The sequence below is a fragment of the Pimephales promelas genome, chromosome 16, assembly GCF_988280905.1.
Source record: "Pimephales promelas chromosome 16, fPimPro1.hap1.1, whole genome shotgun sequence".
Lineage (NCBI taxonomy): Eukaryota > Metazoa > Chordata > Actinopteri > Cypriniformes > Leuciscidae > Pimephales > Pimephales promelas.
Genome location: NC_142784.1, coordinates 30,264,307 through 30,279,462, shown reverse-complemented (window position 1 = coordinate 30,279,462; position 15,156 = coordinate 30,264,307). Strand labels below are relative to the sequence as shown.

Below are 15,156 nucleotides of genomic sequence, written 5' to 3'. Positions count from 1 at the left end.
CACAAAAACAGCATTTTTAGAAGAATTAAAATAGTTGTGAAAGAAGTGTTTGCTTTTGCTATGTCTGATGTTTTGCGTGTTTGTGTGTTTTGTGTGTAGAGTTTTGAGAAATAGAGCCAAAGTTTCAAAAACTGTGTGTAAACATTTTTGAAAAACTATTACAAAGTTTGGGATAAGTACAGAAAAAAATACTTTAAGATTTCTATTTAAACTCTTTATTATCTGTTTTCAACATTAATTAATAATTGAGCAACCAATCAGCATGAAGACTGGAGTAATGATGCTAAAAATCCAGATTTGCCATTACAGTATAAATTACATTTTAAAATATTCGAAGAGTTCAGATGCAAAAGCCTCTAAATGCCATTTGAAATTTTCTTCTTTAATGATGATTTTTATCAAACTTGTATATTTAAGTTCAGTAATTTCACTTAAATAACAATTAATAGGTAATTATCATTGCCATTTAAGTGAAATTACTGAACTTAAATATACAAGTTTGATAAAAATTATCATTAAAGAAGAAAATTTCAAATGGCATTTAGAGGCTTTTGCATCTGAACTCTTCATATTCAGATAGAAAACAATTAGCCTATTTTAAATAATATTTCACTATATTGCGGTTTTACTTTTTACTGTATTTTTGATCAGATAAATGCTGCCTTGGTAAGCAGAAGAGATTCATTAAACATTAAACAAGTCCACTTACAATGTTAGTCAAGCTGACATCATCACTGAGTCCTTGTGGGGATGTAATTTGACTTTGGCTAGTAAGAAACCACCTACAATACCCTAGCAACACCTTAGCAACCCCCAAAAGACTATAGAAAATGGACATCAAGATGCTCACAGCCACCCACAACACCCTAGAGTTGTGCAGGCGAGTTTTACAGCCTGACTTTTTGTAAAATCTAGTTATTATTGTGTGTGTGTGTGTGTGTTGTGAGTAACACAGCACTGCTGTCCGACACCGATAAGAGTATTCTCCATCTCTCCTCTCTTTCATCTTCAGAATAATCCCACATTCGCCACGTATACAAAACAACAGAGAGAGAAAGTGCGAATGAGATGCGGCAAAAAGCAGCAATCCTTTTGTTGAATAATATTTCAAAATCTTTCACTGCTATCGTTGTGCATGTGCGAGTACAAAAGACTAAAAATGAATAATAGTGCATTCATGCATATGAAAAAAAGTTGCTTTCAGAATGTGTGGGTATTTTGAATTATTTTGGCTTAATTTTTATCTAAATGTAGTGATGCACTGATGTAGTGAGAGGCCATACTCTTGCATTTAGCCTGCGCTGTGCTTTAACTATGTTTTTATAAATGTGAATTTTGTTTCATTCTGTTCAATGTTTTTAATGCATGTGTGAATGGCCCTTTCTGTGACAAATTGCTTTTCTATTGCGTGAGTTGCTTTGGATAAAAGCATCTGCTAAATGCAGAAATGTAAATGTGAGGGATGTTTTCATAAAATCCAATCATAAGCTGTCAGAGGCGATGCATTAATGCTAATCATACACTCTAAAAAATGCTGGGTTGTTTTAACCCAATTTTGGGTCAAATATGGACAAACCCGAAATGTTGGGTTAAAAATGTAATGTAAAAATTTAACCCAACGGCTGGGTTAGTCCATATTTGACCCAAAGTTGGGTTAAAACAACCCAGCATTTTTTAGAGTGTAAATAGCAGTCTGTCTCGGCTGACCACTTGTGATCGTATCACGTGAGATGAATGTTAAATGCGAGTCATTTATTGCGAAATAAACCCAGATAGGGTGACTTGACCAGTCTTGTGTCATGCTGAGGGGGGTTATTTTGCAATAAAGAAGGGAAACTGGACATTATCTTGCCAAATAAATAAATGGACTTGAAATATTGATTTGAGTTGATATTATTTTATTATGAGAGAAGCGTGGAGGGATATGAGAGATATGTATGAAGTTTTTCAGAGAGCCGTACAAACCTATAGATGATGCAGCTGGTGTGTTTGGATGTAAACAGACCCCTCGGTTTTCCATAAAAAAATGCTGGGTTGTTTTAACCCAACTTTGGGTCAAATATGGACTAACCCAGCCGTTGGGTTAAATTTTTACATTACATTAAAACAACCCAGCATTTTTTAGAGTGTATATATGAAGAGTTCAGATGCAAAAGCCTCTAAATGCCATTTGAAATTTTCTTCTTTAATGATGATTTTTATCAAACTTGTATAGTTCAGTAATTTCACTTAAATGGCAATGATATTTAAGTGAAATTACTGAACTTAAATATACAAGTTTGATAAAAATCATCATTAAAGAAGAAAATTTCAAATGGCATTTAGAGGCTTTTGCATCTGAACTCTTCATATATATATATATATATATATATATATATATATATATATATATATATATATTTATTTATGCTCTGCCAGGGTTCAATATGCTCTGATTATACATATAAATATGGATATAGAGATGACCATGCACAAGTGTTTTCAAACCAAAACCGCGTTGGTTATATATAGAGGAATGAAAAATCAGTGTGGAGCACATCAGTATGGAGCACAGGTTGTAGGTAGGGCCACTAAAAGGACACACACACACGTCACGTGATTGACATGCTCTCCAGTATTTCCAATAAGCTGTCAGCTGAACACAAAGCTCAAAGAGAGAGAGGAAACCCTTGAAGAAAAAAATTCCAGCTCGTATCTCTTCCTCCAGTCTTCCTCAGACAATCTGTTTCTTCTCTCACTTTTTCTACCGATGAATTTCCATCAGGATATTCTTCATTCTCAGTGTCTCTCATTACCTGTGCTTCAAAACTCTGGGGTTAATACGATTTTTTTCCGGCAAAGACGCGATCAATTAATCAAGACATAAATGCTGTTCTTTCGATCTTTCTATTCATCAAGGAATCCTAAAAAAGTACCACGGTTTATAAAAAATATGAACTTTTTTCAACATTGATAATGATATCTAAAATAAAATCTCTCTTATTATACTGATTTCTGAAGGATCATGTGACACATATTCAAATAGAGAACAGCTTTTTAAAATTGCATTAATTTTTCACAATATTACTGTATTCTTGATAAATGCGGTCCACTAGATGCCTACAAAAACTGAATACACTCTAAAAAACGATTCGTTGGCTGAACAACCATTACTTATAAAAGTAATTGGATCAAACATAAAAAATTAAGTATTCATAACTTTTCAACGTTTACTTAAAATATATAGTGTGTGTAACACAAAAATATAAGTTACTAGGTGCACTTAAATGTATGTATAAATAAAATGAAAAATGCATAAGGCATGTCAACTTGAGTCAAAATTAAGTAAATCTAGCATATCATTTTAAGTAACTATATTAGCCACGTGATATGCAATTTCCCGTGATGCCTATCCAGACAAAAATTTTAAGCCATTTTATTTCACAGCACATGTGAAGACGTTGAGAAGAGGTAAGCTTATTTTTTGTACTTAGGCCTACACATTATCATTTATTGCATTTTTGGTCAAGAAATTTACTTTTAACTGAATTTCAGAATTGCTACAAATTGTGCATCAACAATTAGAAACGTGTTACTTACGAATGTAAACGTTTGTAGTCTACATGTTAATGAATGAAATAAGTGTTTTGCACGCGAGTATTTGAAGAGTATATTGTGTTTTTTCAAAATATATGACCATGATGTTGGCTTATGCATTAATGGTGTGTTCACACAGAACGTGAATTTAATTACTTGCGATATCAGATTACATTCATAGTCAATGCAAAGACGCGAAGACGCATCATTCGCGCCGGGCGTCGCGAATTGGGTGACTCGTTTGCCGCGAAAGTCTTCCTCGGTAGAAAAATTTGAACTTGAGCGGGCTGCGGAAGATTCAAGCATCTAACTAGACGCGACGTGTTTGACGCGTTCGGTTACCAATTCGGACGGCGCTTTCTCCCCCACGGATAGCCTAGATTATAGGCCTACTTTATTAGCGAGTTGTTTTTGGATAAAACAAATGTACCTTGCATATTTACAAATTCCCATATTCTCTATCTATACATGGATTGTGGGGAAGGGGGCTTTGGGCGCGGGTTAACGTTAACATAAATATTACATTCAAAAACACATTGCCTACAGCTCCCTGTGCACAATTTATCATTAAATAATGGCAATCTTGATTCTAGCACAATATTATTCCTAAATGACAGCGACATTCAGTAAATTAAACCTTCAAAATTATTATCAAAATAAGTAAATACCCTTTAAACAAAAGTTTAGCTTCAAATAAAGATTGTAGATCTACTGTTTTGCAGTAGTTACTGAAGAGATTCGTTCAAAACCTCTGGACAAAAGTCATTAATTAACTTCTGTTTTGTTTAAATTAATAGATATTAATAGACACATTTTTATATTTATAGGCATTTAATAATGGACTAATTTGTTACATTTAATTGTTTTTTATTGATTTTTGAAAAAAATAAATATATAAGCCTATATATCTTCTGCCCACCAAGCCTTCATTTCTTTGATCCAAGAAAAAACTGTAATATTATTATTATTTTAACAACTATTTTCTATTTTAATATATTTTAAGATGCAATTTAAAAGTTTTGGGTAAAAAATAAATAATAAAGTGAAATGCTTTATTGTGTGTGATTTGCATGTTTAATTTATTTTAAGACATGTAAGCTGAAGATCTAAAATAAGTTAAAATGGTTTGTTCAACTGATTTAATTGTCTTATTTTTTATATATAAATGAGCTTAAATGTTAAGTAAACAGAACTAAGATTTGTTTTGATCTCACATGGCCTGCACTGTGTTGGATTTACTTAAAAGATATATGCACCATTTTTGCGTCATACTTTTTAAGTAATCCGTAATCATTTAATTAAGTAAATTTTTAACTTGGTATAATTTTACATAAAATAAACTTAAATATTTGAGTTCACGTGACATTCTTTACTTAAAAATTATGTAACGTGATGCATACATTTTTAAGTAAAGAATGTTGCGTGAACTCAAATAATTAAGTACATATAACAAAGATTTTCTTGTTAATTTTAAGTAAAATTATTCCAAGTTGGGATTACTTAAAAAGTATGATGCAAAAATGGTGCATATATATTTTAAGTAAATCCAACACATCATTTTTTAGAGTGTACTGAATGAATTTGTATGATGTTACGCAGACACTGAACACTGCCTTTGAAGGCGGCGCTATTCGAACAGTTACTATATTGTCTGCCATTAACCACCATGTGTTTAATCAATGTTTACAGCCGGCTGTCGGCCGAAGAGCCGCACAACAGCTATAATTTATACTCTCTGTTACTGTCCCTTTAAGAGACGGAGCGTCGTATAGGCCTTGTGGGAGTCGTATACGTCTGCACTCGGAGTGACCCTTCACCACACACACATTAATGAATACTGCCATTACTGAAGTGAGCTGTGACACCATGAGAACGCTTTACTGTCCTTCCCTCTGTCACTCACTCTTTCTTTCTTTCTTTCTTTCGATTCTAGCACTTATACCCTTCAGTCTTTTTTATAGCTTATTTTTAACAGGTTTTTTTTTACTTACAGTCACAAAAAGACCCCATGTGTGCTGGCAAATGTGTATTTTTAATCAAAAATGGCATTTAGTCATTTAGCAGATGCTTTTATCTAACTGAAGACTAAACCAAACGGGTCATCGTGAAGTTGGGCTGGGTATCGTAACAAAATGTTCGATACCGATAACTTGACTTCGATACCGGTTCCTGAACGATACTTTTTTTGATACCTCATAACAGATCACTCTAAATTGTAATTTAGAAACATGCATTTTCTGTAAAGCTGCTTTGAAACGAAATATATTGTACAATATATTGCTATACAAATAAATGTGAATTAAATAAAATATAGGCTACTGGGGGGCGGGATATATGCCTCACGCTCAGCACACATGAAGCTTGCCGCAAAGCACTGGCAAAAGTAGCCTAATGATTATGGATGTGTCAGGAAACAATAGCAATGATATATTTTAATTGTTTGTTAATGAACAAGTGTTTAATAAGTGTGCTGGCGGCAAATATGATTATGGCGATGCTGACTCGTCATTCCTGCAGTAGTGAATGTGCACACCTATATGAAGGTAATCAATTAGAACTATTTATTTCTAATTGTTTTGTTTAAAAGTAGACATATTTTGACCTATAATAGGCAATAGAGCTATTTCTCATGTCTGAGGCAAGTATCTTATATGCTGAGTTTCGGTTCATTTGTGACACACTCCAGTTCTTGCAGTCGAAGACGGATAAACTTTCTACTCTCAAGTGTCTGTGCGCTTATCAGATTTACTGTGTTAACGGTCTTGGCGGCCATTATCTTGTCGAAAATATTGCATCGCGTGTTTCTGGCATCGAGTCTGGCACATAGGTACACTTTGGATCGTTACCACATTTTTTCTATCTATCTGGGTTGGGACGCTTACACACACACACACATACTACAGCCTCACGTGCGACAAGCTACGTCTCTGGGCAGCCGCGTAAACTACACTCTAAACAATGCTGGGTTGTTTGAAGCCAAATTTGGGTAAAATATGGACAAACCCAAATAATGGGATAAAAATGTAATTTCAAATTTTAACCCAACTTCAACTTTCACTTGAAATTTTTTTTATTGCATTTTTAACCCAACATTTGGGTTTGTCCATATTTGACCCAAATTTGAGTTGAAACAACCCAGCATTTTTTAGACCGTTTTCCGCCACAGCCAATCATGCTTATTGTTTCACTGACGTTGACAAGATTAACCACTTAGGTACCAAAATTTGGTACTGAAAAACAAGACCTGTTTCGATACTCGGTAGTACTGAGGCAATTCGGTCGGTACCTAAAAATATTGTGAAGAGGCAAAAACAATGTAAGAAGTGCTCAAAATATAAAGTTCAGACATTGCTCGAGTGGCATAAGCCAGATAAGCGAGGATTTACAGGAAAAGGAAAGAATTATTATTGTTATCATTTTTAATGTTACACTCTAAAAAATGTCTTAACATCTAATTTTATTTTATATCTCATGTTTATTCGATTATTTGTGATTTTAACACAGTCTAATCTTTTTACTTTTTGTTTATTGTATATAGAACTCTATTGTATTGTTATTATTTATTATTTTAGGATGCCTAGTAACATCTGGCAAGGGGACTGCCGTTGAAAACTAGCCTGTGGCTAACTCGGGTGCACTTACATTTGTTTTGAATGTTGATTAGTGTACATTGTCCCTTTTCAAATAAAAAAAATAAAAAAAAAAAAATAAAAAAAACTATTTTGGTTCAAATACAAACTCAAATGTGTGGTTAAAAGTGTAATGTAGTAACCCAAAGGCTGGGTTTGTCCATATTTGACCCAAATATGGGTTAAAACAACCCAGCATTTTTTAGAGTGTAAGTGCTCACGGAAGAGATGAGTTTTTATTTGTCTTTTGAATGCTGTCAGGGACTCTGCATTCTGGATGCCACTCACATTTGCCACTTAAATGTTAATTTCAGACACTAGTTTTTTAAGCGGTTAAGTGATATTTCAGAGGGAACTGACTTCCATCTAGTCAGAATAAAGCTGAATTCATCCTCAATTATAACCATAACAGACTGTACCTTTGCTTTATTATCCTTCACAAGTAGTTACTCAGCACTTTAAGGTGAAGTTCTTCAAAGTGTTTTATTATTAAAATATTTCAAAGCATTGCTTAGCAACTACATGATGAATCTTGCATTTCATCTTGCATTCCCTGCAACCTTTGACTTCAAGAACCTCTGGCTATTTCCATCCATACATTTCTGTATTACAACACTCTGCTCTGTTCAGATCACTGGAGCTTTACGCTCATCAATTATTCAGAATGTTTTGTAACCTGCAAACGATTACCCTCTTAACAAACTCACTCTTGTTTCTGCGTAAATTACACCCTCTTAATTAATGACACTTCATTGGTGGTTGCTGGAGAACCATTAACCAAACTTTATATATACGTAATTGCGTTTTATAGGTACAATATAATATTAAATTATACTATTCATTACAGTTTTTCTCCGTCGCTTTGGTGCATTTATCACATCACTATTTACATTTTCACAACAGATGCAGTTCTCAAAACAATTAGTACAAACTGCAAAACTTAGTTGATAACCTGCAAAAGTGTGTCACTTGCTCAAAATGGATAACTCATTCCTCAAAAGCAAGTATTCATGTCATTGAAAGTGTCAGTGTCGTCAAGATGAAAAGTCCTAACACCAGTGTTTATGAACAAGATAGTCAAATGGCTTTGTCATGTTTTCATTATGACAGTTTACTCTGTAAGTGTTTGCCAATGCAAAAAAAAGTCAGATCTTGGCGACACTATACCTGAAAATGCTCAAGACAGTCCTATAAACTATTTGCACAGCCATTTGAAAACTATACAGTAAAGTTTCACATTACTGTATTTAGTGAGGTACAGTAACTGAGTACAAGACACTGAATATGTATGTTTCACATTTTTACTGCATAGTCTTTGCAATTCTACTGTAATTTGTTCAGAGCATTGTGGAAAAGAAAAAATACACCCTTATTTACAACAAACATAAACTCCCTTTGGGTAGATCGGTGCACAACTGTAAACAATATCACAGTACATATTGGAACTGAACATACAACATACATATACTGTAAATCATTCATGCACATCCCTTGTCATCAGTGACAGCTGAGGTTCACCTGCGAGAAATTGTTCAATTTAGGATAAAAAAGGGTTTTTTAAAGATAAAAAAAAAATGCTTGATGGATTTTGACAACTAGTTCAACATTTTTGTATGTGATGACTCAAGCAATGAAATGAGGACTATTAGTTTTATATGGAATGACTATTCAGCATTCACAAGTATAGTCAATTTAGACTGATATGACATAAGCAAATGATAATGTTATAAAACAGCAGAGAGTTGTATGAAAGCAACTGATGCATGTCCAAAAGCATTTGCAATTTGTTGGAAGGAATGAGAAACTGCTACTATGATGTGCACAAATGACAAAAAGTTGTGGAGGTTGAACTAACTGTTGTGCAAATGTAAACAGTGATGTGAGAAATGCACCAAAGCGACTGAGAAAAACTGTAATATATTATACAATATTATTTATTGATTATAAAAATACACAATGAAAGTAACCCTATGAACGTATGTATTATTTTCTTCCACACCTGCCAATGATTGGTGAATTGAGAAATGTGTTTAAATCTAATAATAAAAATATATTTAATAAATATATAATATAAATATTTTTCACCTGTAAAAAATAATATTATTTAGCTATTTTTGATGGCTTAATCTGAGGGATATTAAACTCGTTCTCTTCGCTTTTATCAGAATATAACCAGAACCTTTCTGTTATACCTTTTTTCTTCCTCCCCTTTCCATCTTTCTCAAGATAATGTGTTGTGTATACTGGTTAATTAATTTTCTTGTCAGAATACAGTCAGCGATGTTTGAGAAAAGGTCACATGTGGCAGTAAATCACATGAAAGAAACTGGTGTGGACAAGTCATGCATTTTAAGACAACATAAACAAGCATCAGAGCTTTAAAATCAGTTCTGCTCCACAGATGCATAGATGTCACTTCATTGGAGAAATATGTATGTGTTTTATTATTGTTATTACTTTGGAGTCTAGTAATGTTCTGAAAACCTAATGCAAGATCATTTTTTACCCATGCATGCAAAGATTGTCTTGATGCTTTCACAGAACTACAGTGAAGCAGTGTCTGGGTGGGATGTTCTTAGAGACAAAATTGATCTTTGCGTCATTAAAATCAATAGTGCATGTATCTTTTAACATTTCAGTCAGGCTGTCTACTAAATTGTATGCACACAGTGTTGGGTGATATTTTACACCTACCTTTTTTTCTAAAATATTAAAAAGCAACAAGAGTGATATTTAATGTATAGATTATTTGTACATAAAGGTCATGGATACATTTCATTAAATTTTAAGGGAAAGAGTGCATATATGTATATTGCAAGAAATCTGTGTGTGTGTGTGTGTGTGTGTTCCTGTTTAACCTACGTTAGGGAGAGCATGTCCCATCAAAGATAGTAGTACCAGTAAATTTTGACCTTAAGGGGACTTTTTTTTTGGCACCCATGAGGAAACAGTTGATAAATCATACCAAATTATTATTATTTTTTATTTTTTTGAAAATGTAAAAATGCAGAAAGTTATCTGTGATGGGTAAGGTTAATGTAAGGGGATATAATATACCAGTTTGTACAGTATAAAAATCATTACATCTATTAAGTCGCCATAAAACATGGAAACTCAACATATGTTTTGTGTGTGTGTGTGTGTGTGTGTTGGGTATCAGGGATCTCGCTGTCTTTCTAAGGGGTCCAGTCTCTCTAACCAGCAGATGTCTGAACAGAATTCTGCCAGTAAAACCTCCACTAACACTCCCCAAAGAACTCATTTATTTAGGAGAAATAAGAAAGTGAAGAGACTGTTAAATTTGATAGTATTTTATGGAGAGAAAATGAAATCCGCCAGTGGCATTAAATAATCAGAGAAGGGAAAAAAACCTAAAGAATAAGAGCTGCAGGTAAAAAGAAAGATTCCCGGTTTGAGATATGCTAATTATTATTTTTTTTTAAATTAATTCCATCTGAATTCTATTAAGGTAGCAAACAGGTTGGATGGATGGATGGATGGATGGATAGATAGATAGACAGATTGTACATTATGATGACAAAATGTCCCCACAAAGATAGTAATACCAGTCATTTTTAGATAGATAGATAGATAGATAGATAGATAGATAGATAGATAGATAGATAGATAGATAGATAGATAGATAGATAGATAGATAGATAGATAGATAGATTCAACATTATGAGGACAAAAGGGGACAAAAGATCCCACAAAGATAGTAATACCAATCATTTTTGGATGGATGGATGGATGGATAGATGGATTTGACCTTGTGGGAAAAATGTTTTGGTCCAGCTCATAAATCATACTGTGTTACACATAATCGAGTGTTGTTTTTTTAAATTGTTTTCTGTGACGGGTAGGTTTAGGAGTAGGAGTGGTGTAGGGGGATAGAATGTACAGTTTGTACAGTTTAAAAATCATTATGTCCATGGAAAGTCCCCATAAAACATGGAAACCCAACAATTGTGTGAGTGTCCTCGGGCAGTGACTCATTTTAAGTGTCTCAGAGAAGTACAGTTTAGTTGGAGTATCTGATACACTGGCAGTGCAATCTGGCAACCAGCAGGGATCTGGAAACGCATAACGCATCTAATAGCCAGAAAGAACAGATAAAACACACACACACACACACACTTCTCAACTGAGACGGCCTCAGGAAAGATGTGTGTGCAGTTGTACTACAAACCCTAGCCTATAAAGCTCTCCTTTCTTGCTTTACCTGCGTATGGAACTGGTGCATCTTTGTCCAGCGCCACTAATGGAGGATCCAGCAGAACCACATCTGTGTTTTCTGTGATGATACCATGGTATGATGTTTCGATCCACGGCTTGTGCTTATTCACTGAGAGAAGAAAGAGAGAGAAAGAAAGAAATTAGCTTTGATTTACGTCCAAAAATAAACCATCCGTCAATCTGTTTTGAAATAGAAACCTCTTCACATCTAAACCTGCTACTTATCACAAAGGTTTTATACTGTTAAATCAATTCACACTGACATGAATGAACTCAATTGTATGCAATTATATGGCTCTTTCAGAGCATTTTTCCATCTGATGAACGATAAAAACACTGACAGCCAATCAGAATCCATCCTGCTTTTAAGAGCTTGAGCATTTAAAGTGGTAGACGACAAAACTGCAGTAGTATATAGTTAGATATGGTTATCTTTATAGTTATCGTTCTTGTTGTGAACGGGACATTACACAAAAATGTTAACAGCTTGCTTCTTCTCCAGCCGATATGACATCATCCTGTCTAAGAAGGTGTTAAAACGTTATGGATATTTATTTCTTTTCGCATGTAGCCGTTCTTTTTGTAGAAATGTCATGTTCAAGATACTTGCATATGAAATAAAGAAACAGTATAATTGGGTCAGCACCCATATTGAAGTCTGAAGTTTAATATTTTGCAACCATTAAAAATGAGCCGACGGCTTACAGCATACCATTAATTTTTTACGTTAAAATAAATTATGTGGGTTAAATTAAAAAAAAAAAAGTATGATGCAATATGAGATATACAAATTTGATCTTTAAGACCACATACAAGCTATGTTGTTTGATTTCTATTCAGATGTGCTGACTGACTACAATAGTGACAGAAACGGGGCGAATGAAAATATACAATCATTTGTAATTAATGTCCGGCCTTTTGTGAATTACTCTTGGAAAAGGTCAACCCACATGTGCACCTGATATTCGCTCACCTTCTTCTCCATCCACGATTTTTCATCTTAAGAAATAAAGCATGCTCTCTGAAGGTCAGGGCCATATCATTTACTTGTTTTATGTCCCAGAGAGACCAACTAAAGCTGAGGGAAGCACAGGAGAGAGAGGTAAAGAATGACAGAACGAAAGATGAGGGAAATGGGGAGTGTGTGATTGAATGGAGTCAAGTCAATACAGATCGTTTCAAAGCAGCGTCACGGTAATGACAGGAAAATAAAGCAACGTTTGTTTCTGCTGTAGAGAAATAGCATCAAACGCTAGCTTAAGTGAGTTCAGTGATGTTCATTTCGGTTGTGAAAAAGTTATTTAGTTCATTTATCTACTCAGCCGCTCTGGAGAAAAAGTAATGTCATCGTCTAGCTCAGGGCTGGGTTTCCAGATAACGATGTATCTTAGCTCTGAAAGTGTAAATTGCAGGTTAACCACCACAACCAATTCATGTGTAAATTAAACTGCTCAATTTGTAAAATTTTGTCTTAATGCGTTAAAATAACATTTATTGGAGTTTCTTCAAAGGTAGTATGTTTTTTACAGTAACTCAGTGATGACGTCATAAGAGGGAGCGCGGGCGGTAATGATGCACTCGCTCTGTGTGTTCGGGTTGAGAGAGAATAAAACGATTTGTGGGACTCCCGCAAACTAGAAATATCTATGAATAGAACATAAAAACGTATACATTTTTATTCATCTGTTGCAGAAAAGCAACAAGAACAACTAAAACAAAATAGAAACGATTTACAGGCCAGAGTTTATATTTATAAGAGGTTTGCAGCGATGTAGCCAATCACAGACATATGTGTTGATTTCTGGGAACGCAGTGGCCAATCAGAAGCATTTACGATAGACTCCCCTCACCACTCAAAACTGACTTTTAGTTCAGTGATGAAATCTTTATGCTGGCAAATCCTCGAATTATAACAAACAAAGTGTGGATATTAGGAAAGATTTATTGATAATAATAGAGATATGTGAGATCGCGATGAACTGATGTCAGCTTTTTAGGAATAATACAGGAGCGCACTTTGTGCGCAGTCACGCCAAACCATGATTAACTGTAAGTCAGCCTGCTTGATTTTATGTTATAACAGTGGTTTGTGTGTTATTGCATTAATAACAAATCATTTATCAGGAGCATTTATACTGATGTGCACTGAAAAAAATAATATGCTTTATCTAATCAATAAAATTGTGGCAACATATTACAAGCAATATTATTAATTAAATTGTACAAATTAGAATTAATTAGATTATTAATTTGATTAGCTATTACTCAATTCTAATTTGTTCAATTTAATAAATAATATTGCTTGTAATCTGTTGCCACAATTTTATTGATTAGATAAAGCATATTCATTTTTACAGTGTGTATTATGGCGACATGTAGGCTAACTTGAAAGTATTTTGAGTTACAGAAAAAAGTCCTTTTGCGGACGGGAGCGGGACAAAACATAAATGTTGCGGGCGGGAGAAAGTAACAGAAAGTAGTTGAGAACGTAAGTTATAATAATGAACCACGTATTAAAAAATGGTCGGGTTTAAAATTGGGCTCATAATTACAGTTAATGTGTCGGGCCGGGGCGGGCTCGGACACAACATGCTCCGGTAGGGTCGTGATCTACCTTGGGTATGCTAACACTTACAGGCACGAATCTGTCGTTTGTCCTTGAGGAACTTGTGGAGCCTCTCCCCCGTTTTTGATGTATTCGTACATCCCGCACAAACACAATAGTTAACAATTTTTGCAAGCTAGCTTTCCAATATAACTGCTAGCCTACATGCCGTTTAGACTAATGGTCACTCTAGGCTTGGAGCATCGACTGTAAAAACTTGGAGTCAGTCCGATGATGCAAAATCGAAGGATTTTTTCCAGACAAAAAAATACATAAATCTCTCGTTTCAGGGGGATATGAGGGTGGAAAGCTACTTTCTACTAATACAAAGCTTAATGCTAAATCCTGAAGTATCCCTTTAAATAAAAAGTGTAATCTGCCGGTTGTCCTTGTCTTCGATGCACTTGGGGATTTACGTTTACTCCAGAGCACTCGTAGTTCTACGAATATTTTTAAGTGCTACTTAAGTTACAATGCTTTTGGGAAACAGACCATAATATTAAGATCAGTCGTACGATCGTTTTTACGATCAACTTAGGCTTACTGTGCTTTTGGGAAACGCAGCCCAGTTCACTTCTCATATAATGGTGTCAATGCAGGCAGAACAGTAATATGTTTCAATATTAAATGTCCCCAACTAAGCAAGTCAAGAGGCGGCGGCAACATTGACAAAGAACCAAAACTCCATCAGGTGACAGAATGGAGAAAAAACCTTGGGAGAAAACCATCGCCAAATCACTAAAAATCGACTTCTTTTTGAAAGACATGGAAAATAAGCAGGACTTTCAATGACTGTTGTCACCATTTCACCTCATATATCCTGCAAGACTAATACCTTTGCCACTATAAATGCACTAAATCAGCACAGAGTAATAGATTCTCAGTCTGCTTTTCTCTCTTTCTCACACACACAACAGAGGAAATAAAGTGTTAATCTATCTTAAAGCTGTTTTAATCCGCTGGCAGCTGTTATGGGTTTTCCTACATCCCGAGTGTCCAATCTCCCACCCAAATGCATACTCTCGCTTTCTCTCATTTTTCATCTCTTGTCACAATTGCTTTTTATTTGGGTATTTCTAGCAGGAAGTTAGTTTTACTGTATAACAAAAT

The 15,156-nt window shown here is 34.5% G+C and overlaps 2 protein-coding genes across 3 annotated transcripts in view; one reads left to right on the top strand and one right to left on the bottom strand.

Annotated features, from left to right (window-relative positions):
- LOC120483562 (NLR family CARD domain-containing protein 3) overlaps positions 1-15,156 on the top strand; it is a 73,924-nt gene that overhangs the window by 29,308 nt on the left and 29,460 nt on the right. The gene's annotated exons all lie outside the window — the stretch shown is intronic.
- The window catches only part of clstn2b (calsyntenin 2b), a 75,477-nt gene that overhangs the window by 54,929 nt on the left and 5,392 nt on the right, over positions 1-15,156 (bottom strand). Inside the window, exon 2 of the mRNA XM_039678678.2 lies at positions 11,428-11,550. Coding sequence (XP_039534612.2) covers positions 11,428-11,550 — 123 coding nt within the window. The remainder of the gene's footprint in view (positions 1-11,427; positions 11,551-15,156) is intronic.